The sequence below is a fragment of the Oncorhynchus gorbuscha genome, linkage group LG11 (assembly GCF_021184085.1).
Source record: "Oncorhynchus gorbuscha isolate QuinsamMale2020 ecotype Even-year linkage group LG11, OgorEven_v1.0, whole genome shotgun sequence".
In the NCBI taxonomy this organism is placed as follows: Eukaryota; Metazoa; Chordata; class Actinopteri; order Salmoniformes; family Salmonidae; genus Oncorhynchus; species Oncorhynchus gorbuscha.
The window spans coordinates 11,600,413-11,620,778 of NC_060183.1; the positions used below are offsets into that span (position 1 = coordinate 11,600,413).

General features: G+C 45.6%; 1 protein-coding gene across 1 annotated transcript in view; it reads right to left on the reverse strand.

Annotated features, from left to right (window-relative positions):
* Positions 1–20,366, reverse strand: part of LOC123989605 (voltage-dependent T-type calcium channel subunit alpha-1G-like) — a 267,332-nt gene that overhangs the window by 85,324 nt on the left and 161,642 nt on the right. The window contains 4 exon segments of the mRNA XM_046290729.1: positions 11,568–11,760; positions 14,398–14,487; positions 16,850–16,975; positions 17,715–17,841. Coding sequence (XP_046146685.1) covers positions 11,568–11,760; positions 14,398–14,487; positions 16,850–16,975; positions 17,715–17,841 — 536 coding nt within the window.

Below are 20,366 nucleotides of genomic sequence, written 5' to 3' on the forward strand. Positions count from 1 at the left end.
GGCTCCCAGGTGTCTTTTATACAGGTAACGAGCTGAGATTTGGAGCACCCTCTTAAAGAGAGTGCTCCTAATCTCCTCCTAATCTCAGTTTGTTACATGTATAAAAGACACCTGTCCACAGAAGCAATCAATCAATCAGATTCCAAACTCTCCACCATGGCCAAGACCAAAGAGCTCTACAAGGATGTCAGGGACAAGATTGTAGACCTACGCAAGGCTGGAATGGGCTACAAGATCGTCGCTAAGCAGCTTGGTGAGAAGGTGACAACAGTTGGTGCGATTATAAATACAAAAGAACTGTCAATCTCCCTCAGCCTGGGGCTCCATGCAAGATCTCACCTCGTGGAGTTGCAATGATCACGAACTACACGGAAGGATCTTGTCAATGATCTCAAGGCAGCTGGGACTATAGTCACCAAGAAAACATTTGGTAACACACTACGCCGTGAAGGACTGAAATCCTGCAGCGCCCGCAAGGTCCCCCTGCTCAAGAAAGCACATATACATGCCTGTCTGAAGTTTGCCAATGATCATATGATTGATTCAGAGGACAACTGGGTGAAAGTGTTGTGGTCAGATGAGACCAAAATGGAGATCTTTGGCAGGAGGAATGCTGCCTATGAGCCCAAGAACACCATCCCCACCGTCAAACATGGAGGTGGAAACATTATGCTTTGGGGGTGTTTTTCTGCTAAGGGGACAGGACAACTTCACTGCATCAAAAGGACGATGGCCGGGGCCATGTACCGTCAAATCTTGGGTGAGAACCTCCTTCCCTCAGCCAGGGCATTGAAAATGGGTCGTGGATTGGTATTCCAGCATGACAATGACCCAAAACACACGGCCAAGGCAACAAAGGAGTGTCTCAAGAAGAAGCAAATTAACTATTTTTAACAAATATGACATTTGTAATATCTATTATTTTGGAACTTTTGTGAGTGTGATGTTCACTGTTCATTTGTATTGTTTATTTCACTTTTGTTTATTATCTTGCTTTGTTAATATTTCCCATGCCAATAAAGCTCTTCAATTGAATTTAAATGAATTGACAAAGAGAGAGAGGGAATTGGAGAGAGAGGGGATTAAAGAGAGGGAGAGGGAAACGGAGAGGGAGATAAAGCGAGAGAGGAAAGCAGAGAGGCAGATGGGGAGAGAGATCGAGAGAGAGAGAGAGAGCGAAAGAGAGAGAGACAAAGAGAGTGAGATACAGAGAGAGAGAGAGAGAGACAGGGAAGCGGCGGCGAGGGAGAGGGAGAAAGAGAGAGAGATAAAAAGAGGGAAGCAGAGAGGGAGGGAGAGAGGGGGAGGGAGAGAGAGATGGAATTAAAGAGGGGAACATTGAGAGGGAGAGAGAATGAGATAAAGAGAGAGAAAAGGAGAAGGAGAGAGAGGGAGAGAGAGAAGGGGGTAGATAAAGAGAGAGGGAAATGAGAGAGAGAGAGAGAACTTCTGTATGTGTAATGTTTACTGTTAATTTTTGTTGTTTTTCACTTTATATATTCACTTTGTATGTTGTCTACCTCACTTGCTTTGGCAATGTTAACACGTTTCCCATGCCAATAAAGTCCTTGAATTGAATTGAATTGAATTGAATTGAATTGAATTGAATTGAATTGAGAGAGAAGGGGAGATAAAGAGAGAGGGAAGAGGAGAGGGAGAGAGAGTGAGATAAAGAGAGAAATGGAAAAGGAGAGGGAGAGAGAGAGAGAGAGGGGGAGAGATAAAGAGAGAGAGATAAAGAGAGAGAGGGAAAAAGATGGAGCGAGAGGGAGAGGGGAAGGGAGAGAGAGATAGAATTAAAGACAGGGAAATTGAGAGGGAGAGAGAGTGGGATAAAGAGAGAAATGGAAAAGGAGAGTGAGAGAGAGAGAGATAAGAGAGAGGGAAACAGATGGAGCAAGAGGGAGAGGGGAAGGGAGAGAGAGATAGAATTATAGAGAGGGAAATTGAGAGGGAGAGAGAGTGAGATAAAGAGAGAAATGGAGAGGGAGAGAGAGAGAGAGGGGGAGAAAGAGAGAGATAGAGAGTGAAGCAAAGAGGGATAGAAAGGGATAAGGAGAGGGAAAAGGAGAGGGAGAGTGTTGATCCTGTATGTTTTGACAGTCTGCTCTGCTACCATCTGGTGCTTGTGACACACACTCTCTTCCCCCTGCATTAGCATGGAGGCTGTGGTAGAGTCTGAGCGTGGGTAGACAACCTAGAGGCTGTGGTAGAGTCTGAGCGTGGGTAGACAACAGAGGCGGTGGTAGAGTCTGAGCGTGGGTAGAGAACATAGAGGCTGTGGTAGAGTCTGAGCGTGGGTAGACAACATAGAGGCTGTGGTAGAGTCTGAGCGTGGGCAGACAACCTAGAGGCTGTGGTAGAGTCTGAGCGTGGGTAGACAACCTAGAGGCTGTGGTAGAGTCTGAGCGTGGGTAGACAACCTAGAGGCTGTGGTAGAGTCTGAGCGTGGGTAGACAACCTAGAGGCTGTGGTAGAGTCTGAGCGTGGGTAGACAACCTAGAGGCTGTGGTAGAGTCTGAGCGTGGGTAGACAACCTAGAGGCTGTGGTAGAGTCTGAGCGTGGGTAGACAACCTTGTCATGTTTTGTCATTTATTATCATGTCTTGTCCCTGTGCTTCCCATTCTATTCGTTTCCCTCTGCTGGTCTTATTAGGTTCTTTCCCTCTTTCTATCCCTCTCTCTCCCCCTCCCTCTCTCACTCTCTCGCTCTCTCTTCTCTCTATCGTTCCGTTCCTGCTCCCAGCTGTTCCTATTCCCCTAATCATCATTTAGCCTTCCCACACCTGTTCCCGATCCTTTTCCCTGATTAGAGTCCCTATTTCTCTCCTTGTTTCCCGTACCTGCCCCGTCGGATCCTCATTTATATTCACCGTGCTGTGTCTATGTTTTGCCCTGTCGTGTCGTGTTTCCCTCAGATGCTGCGTGGTGAGCAGGTGTCTGAGTCTGCTAGGTTCAAGTGCCTTCCCGAGGCAACCTGCAGTTCTCGATCAAGTCTCCAGTCTGTTCTCGTCTTTACGTGTAGTATTATGCTTTTTGTTTTGTAATGTTTATTCTGGATTAAATACTCTGTTTTCGCCAAGTCGCTTTTGGGTCCTCATTCATCAGCATGACAGAAGGATCCGACCGAGGAATGGACCCAGCGACTACAGACGCTCGTAACACTGCCGTCGAGATCCAAGGAGCCATGCTCGGCAGACACGAGCAGGAATTGTCTGCTGCTCGCCATGCCGTGGAGAGCCTGGCCGCTCAGGTTTCCGACCTCTCTGGACAGTTCCAGAGTCTTCGTCTCGTGCCACCTGTTACTTCCTGGCCTGCCGAGCCTCCAGAACCTAGGGTTAATAACCCACCTTGCTACTCCGGGCAGCCCACTGAGTGCCGCTCCTTTCTCACCCAGTGTGAGATTGTGTTCTCTCTCCAACCCAACACATACTCTAGAGAGAGAGCTCGGGTTGCTTACGTCATTTCACTCCTTACTGGCCGGGCCCGAGAGTGGGGCACAGCTATCTGGGAGGCAAGGGCTGATTGTTCTAACAATTACCAGAACTTTAAAGAGGAGATGATTCGGGTTTTTGACCGTTCAGTTTTTGGTGGGGAGGCTTCTAGGGTCCTGGCTTCCCTATGCCAAGGTGATCGATCCATAACTCCATTACTCTATAGAGTTTCGTACTCTTGCTGCCTCTAGTGACTGGAACGAGCCGGCGCTGCTCGCTCGTTTTCTGGAGGGACTCCACACAGTGGTCAAAGATGAGATTCTCTCTCGGGAGGTTCCTTCCAGTGTGGACTCTTTGATTGCTCTCGCCATCCGCATAGAACGACGGGTAGATCTTCGTCACCAGGCTCGTGGAAGAGAGCTCGCATCAACGGTGTTTCCCTGCTCCGCATCGCAACCATCTCCCTCCTCTGGCTCTGAGACTGAGCCCATGCAGCTGGGAGGGATTCGCATCTCGACTAAGGAGAGGGAACGGAGGATCACCAACCGCCTGTGCCTCTATTGCGGATTTGATGGACATTTTGTTAATTCATGTCCAGTAAGAGGCCAGAGCCCATCAGTAAGCGGAGGGCTACTGGTGAGCGCTACTACTCAGGTCTCTTCATCTAGATCTTGTACTACTATGTCGGTCCATCTACGCTGGACCGGTTCGGGTGCTACATGCAGTGCCTTGATTGACTCTGGGGCTGAGGGTTGTTTCATGGACGAAGCATGGGTTCGGAAACATAACATTCCTTTCAGACAGTTAGACAAGCCTACGCCCATGTTTGCCTTAGATGGTAGTCATCTTCCCAGTATCAGATTTGAGACACTACCTTTAACTCTCACAGTATCTGGTAACCACAGTGAGACTATTTCTTTTTAGATTTTTCGTTCACCTTTCACACCTGTTGTTTTGGGTCATCCCTGGCTAGTATGTCATAATCCTTCTATTAATTGGTCTTGTAATTCTATCCTATCCTGGAACGTATCTTGTCATGTGAAGTGCTTAATGTCTGCCATCCCTCCCATTTCTTCTGTCCCCACTTCTCAGGAGGAACCTGGCGATTTGACAGGAGTGCCGGAGGAATATCATGATCTGCGCACGGTCTTCAGTCGGTCCCGAGCCAACTCCCTTCCTCCTCACCGGTCGTATGATTGTAGTATTGATCTCCTTCCGGGGACCACTCCTCCTCGGGGTAGACTATACTCTCTGTCGGCTCCCGAACGTAAGGCTCTCGAGGATTATTTATCTGTGTCTCTTGACGCCGGTACCATAGTGCCTTCTTCCTCTCCGGCCGGGGCGGGGTTCTTTTTTGTTAAGAAGAAGGACGGTACTCTGCGCCCCTGCGTGGATTATCGAGGGCTGAATGACATAACGGTTAAGAATCGTTATCCGCTTCCCCTTATGTCATCAGCCTTCGAGATTCTGCAGGGAGCCAGGTGCTTTACTAAGTTGGACCTTCGTAACGCTTACCATCTCGTGCGCATCAGAGAGGGGGACGAGTGGAAAACGGGGTTTAACACTCCGTTAGGGCATTTTGAGTACCGGGTTCTGCCGTTTGGTCTCGCCAATGCGCCAGCTGTTTTTCAGGCATTAGTTAATGATGTTCTGAGAGACATGCTGAACATCTTTGTTTTTGTCTATCTTGACGATATCCTGATTTTTTCACCGTCACTCGAGATTCATGTTCAGCACGTTCGACGTGTTCTACAGCGCCTTTTAGAGAATTGTCTCTACGTAAAGGCTGAGAAGTGCTCTTTTCATGTCTCCTCCGTTACTTTTCTCGGTTCCGTTATTTCCGCTGAAGGCATTCAGATGGATTCCGCTAAGGTCCAAGCTGTCAGTGATTGGCCCGTTCCAAGGTCACGTGTCGAGTTGCAGCGCTTTTTAGGTTTCGCTAATTTCTATCGGCGTTTCATTCGTAATTTCGGTCAAGTTGCTGCCCCTCTCTCAGCTCTTACTTCTGTTAAGACGTGTTTTAAGTGGTCCGGTTCCGCCCAGGGAGCTTTTGATCTTCTAAAAGAACGTTTTACGTCCGCTCCTATCCTCGTTACTCCTGACGTCACTAGACAATTCATTGTCGAGGTTGACGCTTCAGAGGTAGGCGTGGGAGCCATTCTATCCCAGCGCTTCCAGTCTGACGATAAGGTTCATCCTTGCGCTTATTTTTCTCATCGCCTGTCGCCATCTGAGCGCAACTATGATGTGGGTAACCGTGAACTGCTCGCCATCCGCTTAGCCCTAGGCGAATGGCGACAGTGGTTGGAGGGGGCGACCGTTCCTTTTGTCGTTTGGACAGACCATAAGAACCTTGAGTACATCCGTTCTGCCAAACGACTTAATGCCCGTCCAGCTCGTTGGGCGTTGTTTTTCGCTCGTTTCGAGTTTGTGATTTCTTACCGTCCGGGTAGCAAGAACACCAAGCCTGATGCCTTATCCCGTCTGTTTAGTTCTTCTGTGGCTTCTACTGATCCCGAGGGGATTCTTCCTTATGGGCGTGTTGTCGGGTTGACAGTCTGGGGAATTGAAAGACAGGTTAAGCAAGCACTCACGCACACTGCGTCGCCGCGCGCTTGTCCTAGTAACCTCCTTTTCGTTCCTGTTTCCACTCGTCTGGCTGTTCTTCAGTGGGCTCACTCTGCCAAGTTAGCTGGTCATCCCGGTGTTCGAGGCACTCTTGCGTCTATTCTCCAGCGATTTTGGTGGCCGACTCAGGAGCGTGACACGCGCCGTTTCGTGGCTGCTTGTTCGGACTGCGCGCAGACTAAGTCGGGTAACTCTCCTCCTGCCGGTCGTCTCAGACCGCTCCCCATTCCTTCTCGACCATGGTCTCACATCGCCCTAGACTTCATTACCGGTCTGCCTTTGTCTGCGGGGAGGACTGTGATTCTTACGGTTGTCGATAGGTTCTCTAAGGCGGCACATTTCATTCCCCTCGCTAAACTTCCTTCCGCTAAGGAGACGGCACAAATCATTATCGAGAATGTGTTCAGAATTCATGGCCTCCCGTTAGACGCCGTTTCAGACAGAGGCCCGCAATTCACGTCACAGTTTTGGAGGGAGTTCTGTCGTTTGATTGGTGCGTCCGTCAGTCTCTCTTCCGGGTTTCATCCCCAGTCTAACGGTCAAGCAGAGAGGGCCAATCAGACGATTGGTCGCATACTACGCAGCCTTTCTTTCAGAAACCCTGCGTCTTGGGCAGAACAGCTCCCCTGGGCAGAATACGCTCACAACTCGCTTCCTTCGTCTGCTACCGGGTTATCTCCGTTTCAGAGTAGTCTGGGTTACCAGCCTCCTCTATTCTCTTCCCAGCTTGCCGAGTCCAGCGTTCCCTCCGCTCAAGCGTTTGTCCAACGTTGTGAGCGCACCTGGAGGAGGGTGAGGTCTGCACTTTGCCGCTACAGGGCACAGACTGTGAGAGCCGCCAATAAACGCAGGATTAAGAGTCCTAGGTATTGTTGCGGCCAGAGAGTGTGGCTTTCCACTCGCAACCTTCCTCTTACGACAGCTTCTCGTAAGTTGACTCCGCGGTTCATTGGTCCGTTCCGTGTCTCCCAGGTCGTCAATCCTGTCGCTGTGCGACTGCTTCTTCCGCGACATCTTCGTCGCGTCCATCCTGTCTTCCATGTCTCCTGTGTTAAGCCCTTTCTTCGCACCCCCGTTCGTCTTCCCTCCCCCCTCCCGTCCTTGTCGAGAGCGCACCTATTTACAAGGTACATAAGATCATGGACATGCGTTCTCGGGGACGGGGTCACCAATACTTAGTGGATTGGGAGGGTTACGGTCCTGAGGAGAGGAGTTGGGTTCCGTCTCGGGACGTGCTGGACCGTTCACTCATTGATGATTTCCTCCGTTGCCGCCAGGATTCCTCCTCGAGTGCGCCAGGAGGCGCTCGGTGAGTGGGGGGGTACTGTCATGTTTTGTCATTTATTATCATGTCTTGTCCCTGTGCTTCCCATTCTATTCGTTTCCCTCTGCTGGTCTTATTAGGTTCTTTCCCTCTTTCTATCCCTCTCTCTCCCCCTCCCTCTCTCACTCTCTCGCTCTCTCTTCTCTCTATCGTTCCGTTCCTGCTCCCAGCTGTTCCTATTCCCCTAATCATCATTTAGCCTTCCCACACCTGTTCCCGATCCTTTTCCCTGATTAGAGTCCCTATTTCTCTCCTTGTTTCCCGTACCTGCCCCGTCGGATCCTCATTTATATTCACCGTGCTGTGTCTATGTTTTGCCCTGTCGTGTCGTGTTTCCCTCAGATGCTGCGTGGTGAGCAGGTGTCTGAGTCTGCTAGGTTCAAGTGCCTTCCCGAGGCAACCTGCAGTTCTCGATCAAGTCTCCAGTCTGTTCTCGTCTTTACGTGTAGTATTATGCTTTTTGTTTTGTAATGTTTATTCTGGATTAAATACTCTGTTTTCGCCAAGTCGCTTTTGGGTCCTCATTCACCAGCATGACAAACCTAGAGGCTGTGGTAGAGTCTGAGCGTGGCTAGACAACCTAGAGGCTGTGGTAGAGTCTGAGTGTGGGTAGACAACCTAGAGGCTGTGGTAGAGCCTGAGCGTGGGTAGACAACCTATAGGCTGTGGTAGAGTCTGAGCGTGGGTAGACAACCTAGAGGCTGTGGTAGAGTCTGAGCGTGGGTAGACAACCCACTGGATTGGATGAGAGAGAGTCAGGGGGACGAGTGGGAGACGGGCACAGGATAATAGATGAATATGATAGCGCTGGGTCGAGCACATACTTCAGTCTTTTCAACTTATACTGAGGCCAGTGTGAGCTCCTTGATACACTTGATAAAGGATTCCGGATTCAGTCGATCGCCTATTTTCAAATCCCAAATTAAAAAGATCTGTTGTCACAAATCATTGAAATACAAAAAGAGCCCCTCTGGTGTAGTTAAACTCTTTCAGAAAAGTCAAGTAACCACTACACGAGGAAAACAACTCATCCAAAACCCTTGTGTCAACCTGAAAAGACAAGTAACCTCTACACGAGGAAAACAACTCATCCAAAACCCTTGTGTCAACCTGAAAAGATAGCTATAGATTCTGAAACCTGCCCAATCATAAGGGCTATACCTTAACTGTACATACATTAACTCAGACATGCTCTCACTCTGTCAACATGTTTACCGTTTCAGTCACAACTGTGAAGAAAAGGTTTCCAAGCAACAGAAAAATAACAAGCTTGACGTGACAGATTTAATAAAACTAAAACGGTCCCGATATTCAACCGGTGTAGATACCCTATAAACACACTATAGATACCCTATAAACACACTATAGATACCCTATAAACACACTCTAGATACCCTATAAACACACTCTAGATACCCTATAAACACACTCTAGATACCCTATAAACACACTCTAGATACCCTATAAACACACTCTAGATGCCCTATAAACACACTATAGATGCCCTATAAACACACTATAGATGCCCTATAAACACACTATAGATGCCCTATAAACACACTATAGATGCCCTATAAACACACTATAGATGCCCTATAAACACACTATAGATACCCTATAAACACACTATAGATACCCTATAAACACTACACTATAAACTATAGATACACTGTAAACTATAGATGCACTATAAACTATAGATACAAACTATAGATACTCTATAAACTATAGAACACTATAAACTATAGAACACTATAAACTATAGAACACTATAAACTATAGAACACTATAAACTATAGAACACTATAAACTATAGAACACTATAAACTATAGATACACTATAAACTATAGACACACTATAAACTATAGAACACTATAAACTATAGAACACTATAAACTATAGAACACTATAAACTATAGATACACTATAAACTATAGACACACTATAAACTATAGAACACTATAAACTATAGACACACTATAAACTATGGACACACTATAAACTATAGAACACTATAAACACACTATAGAACACTATAAACACACTATAGAACACTATAAACTATAGAACACTATAAACACACTATAGAACACTATAAACAATATAACACTATAAACTATAGAACACTATAAACTATAGATACACTATAAACTATAGACACACTATAAACTATAGATACACTATAAACTATAGATACACTATAAACTATAGATACACTATAAACTATAGATACACTATAAACTATAGTACACCTAAAGATGAAATATAAAAAACCTAAAGATAAAGTAAAGAAAAATAAACTGAGAAAGAAACCAATGGATATGAATGGTCTTATATTACATGTCTGTACAGACACAGGAGTGTGTGAGAGGTTGAGCATAAGAGGAGAGAGAGAGACCGTGTGTGAGAGGTCTGTGTGAGTGACTGAATGTGTGTTCGGTCTGTGTGAGTGACTGAATGTGTGTGAGAGCGTGTGAGTGACTGAATGTGACTGAATGTGTGTTAGAGGTTGTGAGTGACTGAATGTGTGTTAGAGGGAGTGAGTGACTGAATGTGTGTGTTAGAGGGAGTGAGTGACTGAATGTGTGTGTTAGAGGGAGTGAGTGACTGAATGTGTGTGAGAGGGAGTGAGTGACTGAATGTGTGTTAGAGGGTGTGAGTGACTGAATGTGTGTGAGAGGGAGTGAGTGACTGAATGTGTGTGAGAGGGAGTGAGTAAACTGAATGTGTGTGAGAGGGAGTGAGTGACTGAATGTGTGTGAGAGGGTGTGAGTGACTGAATGTGTGTGAGTGACTGAATGTGTGTGAGTGACTGAATGTGTGTTAGAGGGTGTGAGTGACTGAATGTGTGTGAGAGGGAGTGAGTGACTGAATGTGATTGAATGTGTGTTAGAGGTTGTGAGTGACTGAATGTGTGTGAGAGGGAGTGAGTGACTGAATGTGTGTGAGTGACTGAATGTGTGTTAGAGGGTGTGAGTGACTGAATGTATGTGAGAGGGAGTGAGTGACTGAATGTGTGTTAGAGGGTGTGAGTGACTGAATGTGTGTGAGAGGGTGTGAGTGACTGAATGTGTGTGAGAGGGAGTGAGTGACTGAATGTGTGTGAGAGGGAGTGAGTGACTGAATGTGTGTGAGTGACTGAATGTGTGTTAGAGGGTGTGAGTGACTGAATGTGTGTGAGAGGGAGTGAGTGACTGGGAACGTTAATGGTGACCACGTCTCCAAGAGAAGCTCCATATCCATCTGTATTTCTCAAGACTTGAACGAAAGCATTCCCACTGTCAACTACCATCAACATCTGATTACAAAATATCAAAATGATCTTAGATTCATCAAACCAAAAGTATCTCTAAAGCCAATACGGCTTCTGAAATATCCACTCTTCTCTTGTCCAATGTCTGGGGTTCGAAGGCAGTGGAATTACTGTTGAGAGAGGGGACATCGGGCATCTGGTAACCCGTTCCTGTACAGCTGGAGGGACGGTGGGGACAGATCTAGGATCTGCTGACCATCGTATAACCCTAACCCTTACTATATGAAGGAAGCCATTAGATCAGACCCTAGATCAGCATCTAGGTACTTCCTCGTTTGGTTTGTAGTTCTACCTACCCCTCCGGCTGTACTACAACTATATGCAGGAAAGGAGTTGGGATATAGAAGGGGGCGTTACCTTCCCCTCACCCCACCCCCCTCCCTCTACCTGTGGAAGTGCCACATCATGCAAGTCCCGCCCACCAGTACTCACTGGGCATGCTCCAAGGGGGCGGTCAAAAGTGTGCTCTCTATGATAGGCCAGGCAGGAAAAGGGGGCGGGGTGTCTATTCTACTAGACCAGCGCACCAACTCCGATCCTGGAGAGAGAACCCAGTGTGTGTGGGCTTTTTGTTCCAGCCCAGAACTAACACTTATCCAGGTTTTACAGTTACTGGTGGGCTGGAACCAAAGTATCTCTCCGGGACCAGAATGGGTGACCGCTGACCACCAGGCAGAGAGAGGACAACTAGCGGGGAGAAGATAGAAAGAAAAAGGACTTCTACAGTAGAAATAGCAGCGACTTCAGGTTTAGCGCGTTCCCTCTCAATCGCTTGGCTTTGGTCAAATCAAAGCGAATCAAACCAAAACAAGCAGGACTCAGAAAAGATGTGGAAAGACTACCGACCAGCCATCTCCTTCTCCTTACTCCGTCTCTTTTTCTCCATCCGTTTCAGTCTCTTCTCCTCCCTGCGCTTGGCCTCCTCGGCCTCCTGGCTGCGACGACACTTGTGGAAGTTCTCCACCACCACGCCCACGAACATGTTGAGCACGAAGAAGCTGACGATGAGCAGGAAGGAGATGAAGTACAGGAGCATCCAGGGGTTGTGGTTCAGCTGCGGCTGGAGGGGGAGACACACGTTAACGAGCGCTGTGGACGACGTTCTAACTGCAAACGCTGTGTTTGTGTGTGTGTGTGTGTGTCTGTGTGTCTGTGTGTCTGTTTGTGTGTGTGTCTGTGTGTCTGTGTGTCTTTATCCACCTAGTGAAGAACACACTACCAGATGCCAGGACACCGTCACACATCTACCTATCCTGCTGCTCCAGTCAACACTTTAAATCATAGATACGACTGCATAAATCCTGCATGAATAATTCAGTTCATTTTTTTTATACAAAACAGTATATCAGTAAAGCTAAATGTATAAATAGACCCAGTGCACAGGGCATGCGGAAGAAGCAAGACGAGTGTTGGATGTTTGTTTAATGTTGGACAGTAAGCAGCTCAGAGAAGATCAATGACAAGTTCCTAAAGCACAGACAGAAATGCTGACGTAAAAATCCAGACTTCTCTGCCTCTGGCCAACCAAGCCTTTGTTCTACAGCAGCTACTGTATCGCTAGGGAACAGAGAGTGTGTGTGTGTGTGTGTTTTCCCATGTTGTCAGTACCACAATGTCCTGACAAGTCATCAGAATAGAAAAGAAAGAGTCAGGACTATTTTCATGTCCTGAATTTGTAAAAAAGTTAGGGTTAGGGTTAAGGTTTTGGGGTTAATGCTGGGGTTAGGGTTTGGGGTTTGGAGTTAAGGATGGGGTTAAGGGTTAGGTGTTAGGGAAGATAAGATTTTGATTGGGAATCCATTTTTACTCCCCCAAAAAGTTGTGAAGTGTGTCAGTTCTGTGCATATTTTGTTTACATATTCTGCATTACTCATCTCATGTATATACTGTATTCTATTCTATTGTATCTTATTCTATGCTGCTCTTACATTACTCATCTCATGTATATACTGTATTCTATTCTACTGTATCTTATTCTATGCTGCTCTTACATTACTCATCTCATGTATATACTGTATTCTATTCTACTGTATCTTATTCTATGCTGCTCTTACATTACTCATCTCATGTATATACTGTATTCTATTCTACTGTATCTTAGTCTATGCTGCTCTTACATTACTCATCTCATGTATATACTGTATTCTATTCTACTGTATCTTAGTCTATGCTGCTCTTACATTACTCATCTCATGTATATACTGTATTCTATTCTATTCTACTGTATCTTAGTCTATGCTGCTCTTACATTACTCATCTCATGTATATACTGTATTCTATTCTATTCTACTGTATCTTAGTCTATGCTGCTCTTACATTACTCATCTCATGTATATACTGTATTCTATTCTACTGTATCTTAGTCTATGCTGCTCTTACATTACTCATCTCATGTATATACTGTATTCTATTCTATTCTACTGTATCTTAGTCTATGCTGCTCTTACATTACTCATCTCATGTATATACTGTATTCTATTCTACTGTATCTTAGTCTATGCTGCTCTTACATTACTCATCTCATGTATATACTGTATTCTATTCTACTGTATCTTAGTCTATGCTGCTCTTACATTACTCATCTCATGTATATACTGTATTCTATACTATTCTACTGTATCTTAGTCTATGCTGCTCTTACATTACTCATCTCATGTATATACTGTATTCTATTCTATTCTACTGTATCTTAGTCTATGCTGCTCTTACATTACTCATCCATATATTTATATATTCTTAATCCCAATCCTTTACTTAGGTTTGTGTGTATTGTTGTGAAATTGTTGTATATTACCGTTAGATATAACTGCACTGTTAGAGCAGCATTTCACTACACCCGCAATAACATCTGCTAAACATGTATGTGACAAATAACATTTGATTTGATTTGATTTGACATGTTTGAGAGCACAAGGAGAAAGGGGACTTGGGTTTGATCATGATGAGTTAAGTCAGTGTGGGTTGATGTATTAGCATAGGAATTAATGGAACAAACAACGACTTGTTTTGGGGGTGGAGTTTTTGTCTGATGTTACAGTAAGACAAATGTAGCACTTATTCTTTTTCAGTCATTACCGGATATCTAATTAATCCCTATGTGTGTTTTCTTCATAAAAACACCTCCAAAAATAAAATGATTTATCATTAATTTAAATGGGCCTCCTTTGCCTAAGTCTGATCGTGTGGTGGTTAGGAAAGAAATTTGAAGATATTTACATACACAGCCCTGATTGGCTGACAGGAGCCCACCCCTTACCCAGATGAACGGTCATTGGTGTATTATTCTGTCGGTCAAAACGCTCATTTCACATGAACAGGCTGAAATTCCAGGCATTTTTTTCAAACGGCTTTTAAACAAAAAGTTATTTTCACAATTTCAGAGTGTTATTTCAATCTCCTAGTGTGGAATATCATAAAATAGAAAATGGAAGATCACATGTTTTCCTACATTGCCCCTTTAAGAAAAATGTAGCACTTTTCTCAAGAATGTCTTACCTTCTGCAAGGATCAGTTAGATGGTTTCCTTGAACCTGTGTATATAAATTGCATCGTGTGTGTGTGTGTGTGTGTGTGTGTGTGTGTGTGTGTGTGTGTGTGTGTGTGTGTGTGTGTGTGTGTGTGTGTGTGTGTGTGTGTGTGTGTGTGTGTGTGTGTGTGTGTGTGTGTGTGTGTGTGTGTGTGTGTGTGTGTGGTATACCTGTTGGTTGACTCCGACTGCATCTAATCCATCATACATGATATCAACCCAACCATCCTTAGAGGCCAGCACAAACAGAGACATCAGAGCCTGGCGAGAGAGGGAGAACATCACACATGATATCATGCATGTCTGGTTGTGTTGAGTATGGTACCTGTGTCTGGTTGTGTTGAGTATGGTACCTGTGTCTGGTTGTGTTGAGTATGGTACCTGTGTCTGGTTGTGTTGAGTATGGTACCTGTGTCTGGTTGTGTTGTGAATGGTACCTGTGTCTGGTTGTGTTGTGAATGGTACCTGTGTCTGGTTGTGTTGAGTATGGTACCTGTGTCTGGTTGTGTTGTGAAAGGTACCTGTGTCTGGTTGTGTTGAGTATGGTACCTGTGTCTGGTTGTGTTGTGAATGGTACCTGTGTCTGGTTGTGTTGAGTATGGTACCTGTGTCTGGTTGTGTTGTGAAAGGTACCTGTGTCTGGTTGTGTTGTGAAAGGTACCTGTGTCTGGTTGTGTTGAGTATGGTACCTGTGTCTGGTTGTGTTGTGAATGGTACCTGTGTCTGGTTGTGTTGAGTATGGTACCTGTGTCTGGTTGTGTTGTGAAAGGTACCTGTGTCTGGTTGTGTTGTGAATGGTACCTGTGTCTGGTTGTGTTGAGTATGGTACCTGTGTCTGGTTGTGTTGAGTATGGTACCTGTGTCTGGTTGTGTTGAGTATGGTACCTGTGTCTGGTTGTGTTGAGTATGGTACCTGTGTCTGGTTGTGTTGTGTTTGGTACCTGTGTCTGGTTGTGTTGAGTATGGTACCTGTGTCTGGTTGTGTTGAGTATGGTACCTGTGTCTGGTTGTGTTGAGTATGGTACCTGTGTCTGGTTGTGTTGAGTATGGTACCTGTGTCTGGTTGTGTTGAGTATGGTACCTGTGTCTGGTTGTGTTGAGTATGGTACCTGTGTCTGGTTGTGTTGAGTATGGTACCTGTGTCTGGTTGTGTTGTGAATGGTACCTGTGTCTGGTTGTGTTGAGTATGGTACCTGTGTCTGGTTGTGTTGAGTATGGTACCTGTGTCTGGTTGTGTTGAGTATGGTACCTGTATCTGGTTGTGTTGAGTATGGTACCTGTGTCTGGTTGTGTTGAGTATGGTACCTGTGTCTGGTTGTGTTGAGTATGGTACCTGTGTCTGGTTGTGTTGAGTATGGTACCTGTGTCTGGTTGTGTTGAGTATGGTACCTGTGTCTGGTTGTGTTGAGTATGGTACCTGTGTCTGGTTGGGTTGAGTATGGTACCTGTGTCTGGTTGTGTTGAGTATGGTACCTGTGTCTGGTTGTGTTGTGAAAGGTACCTGTGTCTGGTTGTGTTGAGTATGGTACCTGTGTCTGGTTGTGTTGAGTATGGTACCTGTGTCTGGTTGTGTTGAGTCTGGTTGTGTTGTGAAAGGTACCTGTGTCTGGTTGTGTTGAGTATGGTACCTGTGTCTGGTTGGGTTGAGTATGGTACATGTGTCTGGTTGTGTTGAGTATGGTACTTGTGTCTGGTTGTGTTGAGTATGGTACCTGTGTCTGGTTGTGTTGAGTATGGTACCTGTGTCTGGTTGTGTTGAGTATGGTACCTGTGTCTGGTTGTGTTGTGAATGGTACCTGTGTCTGGTTGTGTTGTGAAAGGTACCTGTGTCTGGTTGTGTTGAGTATGGTACCTGTGTCTGGTTGTGTTGAGTATGGTACCTGTGTCTGGTTGTGTTGAGTATGGTACCTGTGTCTGGTTGTGTTGTGAATGGTACCTGTGTCTGGTTGTGTTGAGTATGGTACCTGTGTCTGGTTGTGTTGAGTATGGTACCTGTGTCTGGTTGTGTTGAGTATGGTACCTGTGTCTGGTTGGGTTGAGTATGGTACCTGTGTCTGGTTGTGTTGAGTATGGTACCTGTGTCTGGTTGTGTTGTGAAAGGTACCTGTGTCTGGTTGTGTTGAGTATGGTACCTGTGTCTGGTTGTGTTGAGTATGGTACCTGTGTCTGGTTGTGTTGAGTCTGGTTGTGTTGTGAAAGGTACCTGTGTCTGGTTGTGTTGAGTATGGTACCTGTGTCTGGTTGGGTTGAGTATGGTACCTGTGTCTGGTTGTGTTGAGTATGGTACCTGTGTCTGGTTGTGTTGAGTATGGTACCTGTGTCTGGTTGTGTTGAGTATGGTACCTGTGTCTGGTTGTGTTGAGTATGGTACCTGTGTCTGGTTGTGTTGTGAATGGTACCTGTGTCTGGTTGTGTTGTGAAAGGTACCTGTGTCTGGTTGTGTTGAGTATGGTACCTGTGTCTGGTTGTGTTGAGTATGGTACCTGTGTCTGGTTGTGTTGTGAATGGTACCTGTGTCTGGTTGTGTTGAGTATGGTACCTGTGTCTGGTTGGGTTGAGTATGGTACCTGTGTCTGGTTGTGTTGTGTATGGTACCTGTGTCTGGTTGTGTTGTGAATGGTACCTGTGCCAGGTTGTCAAAGTTGTACTGCTGTCTGACCCACTTGTAGTTGGCCATCATACAGTCTGACTTGTTAGTGACGTTTCTCACGTCCTCTCCCTGACACGCAAAGAACTTCCCCTTGAAGAGCTGGAGAAAACACACACACACACACACACACACACACACACACACACACACACACACACACACACACACACACACACACACACACACACACACACACACACACACACACACACACACACACACACACACACACACACACACACACACACACACACACGTGGTCACACTAATGCCAACTTTCTTGTAAATACCAATTGGTCTTCAGGCCATATCCCATGAGAGGATTCCGTAGTGACCTTGCATGTCCTCTCGTGATTGGTAGCATGTAACTCATGCACAGACACAGACACCAAACAAGCACATACACACAGGTAACATATTTTCGTGACTCCAAGGACTCCAAGGACACACAGAACATTAAGTGTAAATTGGACAGCGGGCTTACGACCACATCTTATCCAGCTATACGGCTTGACAAGCAGGGTTGAGCCCTCAGTTATATCGTGGAAAACAACCCGGAAGAGCACTTTCCTGTTGATGTACGACCTAAGAGCCCTGGCAGGGGGTGAATGGAGAAGGGGGTGCTTATGCGTAATGACATATTAGCCACTTGTCAGTTCCAACATTGTCACTGGCAAGAGGAGAGACGGGTGTGTGGAAGGAGCCCAGAAGAACCCTTAACACCAAAGGTATTGAAAGAAACATTTTCCCTGATATTGGTTGGTTGATATTGTTTTTGGGAAAATGTATAATATGCTAGGCCTTTTTGTATAGGGTGCATAAATGGTTCGGATCTCACCTGTACTCCCAGGATACCAAAGATGATGAAGAAGGCACAGCAGATTACCACAATGTTCCCTATGGGCTTTAGAGACGACATCAGAGTCTCCACTACCAGCTTCAGACCTGGGGCCCTGCTGATCACACTGGATGAGAGAGACAGAAACACAACGTTAGACTCGGAAGACTGAGGAAGAGTGCAGGAGAGAGAGAGAGAGAGAGAGAGAGAGAGAGAGAGAGAGAGAGAGAGAGAGAGAGAGAGAGAGAGAGAGAGAGAGAGATTCCTCCCCCTTCCTTTCTCCTTCTCCTTTCTCCTTCCTCCCTCCCCCTCTCCCCTTCCCGTTGTTCACCTCTCCCTCCTTCCTGTCACAGGTCATCAGTGACAGTCAATTGCCCTTATCCCTCCAGTACCTTTCTCGCTTCACTGTCTCTCCACCATACTGTCTCTGTCTCTGTCTGTCTCTGCCTCTCTCTCTGCTTGTCTCTGCCTGTCTCTGCCTCTGTCTCTGCCTGTCTCTGTCTCTGTCTCTGTCTCTGTCTCTGTCTCTGTCTCTGTCTCTGCCTGTCTCTGCCTGCCTGCCTGCCTGTCTCTGTCCGCCTCTACTTGTTTTTGAGCCTTTCTCATTATATATCTGTAACTATCTAACATGCTGAGATCAGTCCAGTCGTTCTTATGTTTGCAGTTCTTATTCGGGGAGCGAGGTGCAGGGATTGAGAGGAAGTCAATAACTCATTAAGAGAAGGACTGAGACAGGATATATGGAGGATATGGGGATAAGGCTGATACCTGGGCGGACTGAGACAAGATCAATAACACTGATATTTGCACGTATACATTATATATGCAGTCATCTATAGCTGGGAGAGGACAACCACACAACAAAATCCTAGCAAGTAAGGTACCTACAAGCAAAGTCAGTGTCAGTGAAACTATGATTCGTGGGGGGGATTTATTTCAAACCTGTTGCGACTCTAGGGGCAGTATTTTAATTTCTGGAAAAAACGTTCCCGTTTTAAATGGGATATTTTATCAGGACAAGATGTTAGAATATGCATATAATTGACAGCTTTGGATAGAAAACACTCGAACGTTTCCAAAACTGTAAAGATATTGTCTGTGAGTATAACACAACTGATGTTGCAGGTGAAAGCCTGAGAAAAATCCAATCCGGAAGTGCCCCATATTTTGAAAGCGCTGCGTTCCAATGAGTCCCTATTGAGCTGTGAATGTGCCACCAACCGGCTTACGCTTTCTACGTATTCCCCACGGTGTCTACAGCATTGTGACGTAGTTTTACGCATTTATGTTGAAGAATACCCATAGGGGGCTACATTGCGCAAGTGTTCACATGATGCTCCCGGAGAAAATCTTGCGTAAAGTACAGAGGTAGCCATTATTCCAATCGCTTCTACTGAGAAACCAATTGAAAAACACCTTGAGGATTGATTCTAAACAACGTTTGCCATGTTTCTGTCGATATTATGGAGCTAATTTGGAATATTTTTCGGCGTTGTCGTGACCGCAATTTCCGGTCGATTTCACAGCCAAATGTGAAGAACAAACGAAGCTATTTCGCCTACAAAAATAATATTTTGGGAAAAACTTTGGCTATCTACCTGGAAGTCTCGTGAGTGAAAACATCCAAAGTTCATCAAAGGTAAACGATTTGATTTGATTGCTTTTCTGATTTTCGTGACAAGGTTGCCTGCTGCTAGCAGGGCATAATGCTATGCTAGGCTATCGATAAACTTACACAAATGCTTGTCTAGCTTTGGGATCTGAGATGACAGGGTGATTAACAAAAGGCTAAGCTGTGTTCCAATATATTTCACTTGTGATTTTTCATGAATGGGAATATTTTCTAGGAAGATTTATGTCCGTTGCGTTGTGCTAATTAGCGTCAGGCGATGATTACACTCCCGGACCCGGGTTTGAGAGTCACAAGACGATTTTGGAAGATGGGCAGTTCCCCTTGCAACTCCATAGACAAGTACTATGGTCTTGTAGTGGATAGGAGCTTCGAATGGAAGCCAGTGGAGGGTGAAGAGGAGTGGGGTGACATAGGAGAACTTGCGAAGGTTGAACACCAGGTGGGCTATGGAATTCTGGATAAGTTGCAGGGGTTTAATGGCACAAGAAGGGAGCTCAGCCAACAGAGAGTTGTAGTAGTCTGGACAGGAGATGACAAGAGCCCAGATAAGGACCTGCTCCGCTTCCTGTGTGATGTAGAGCATGAACCTGCAGCAGCGAGTCACTGCTTTGATGTTTGCAGAGAATGACAGGTTGTTTTCCAGGGTCAAGCCAAGGTACTGTGAACTCTGGGAGGGGGACACCGTGGAGTTGACAACCATTATGGGGAGGTCTTGGAGCAGGCAGGCCTTCATCAGGAGGAAGAGCAGCTTTGTCTTGTCAAGGTTGAGTTTGAAGTGGTGGGCAGAAATCCAAGCTGAGATATCTGCCATGAACACAGAGATGTGTGTTGGTGACTTGGTGTATAGATATTTATTTTTCACCTTTATTTAACCAGGTAGGCAAGTTGAGAACAAGTTCTCATTTACAATTGCGACCTGGCCAAGATAAAGCAAAGCAGTTCGACAGATACAATGACACAGAGTTACACATGGAGTAAAACAAACATACAGTCAATAATACAGTATAAACAAGTCTATA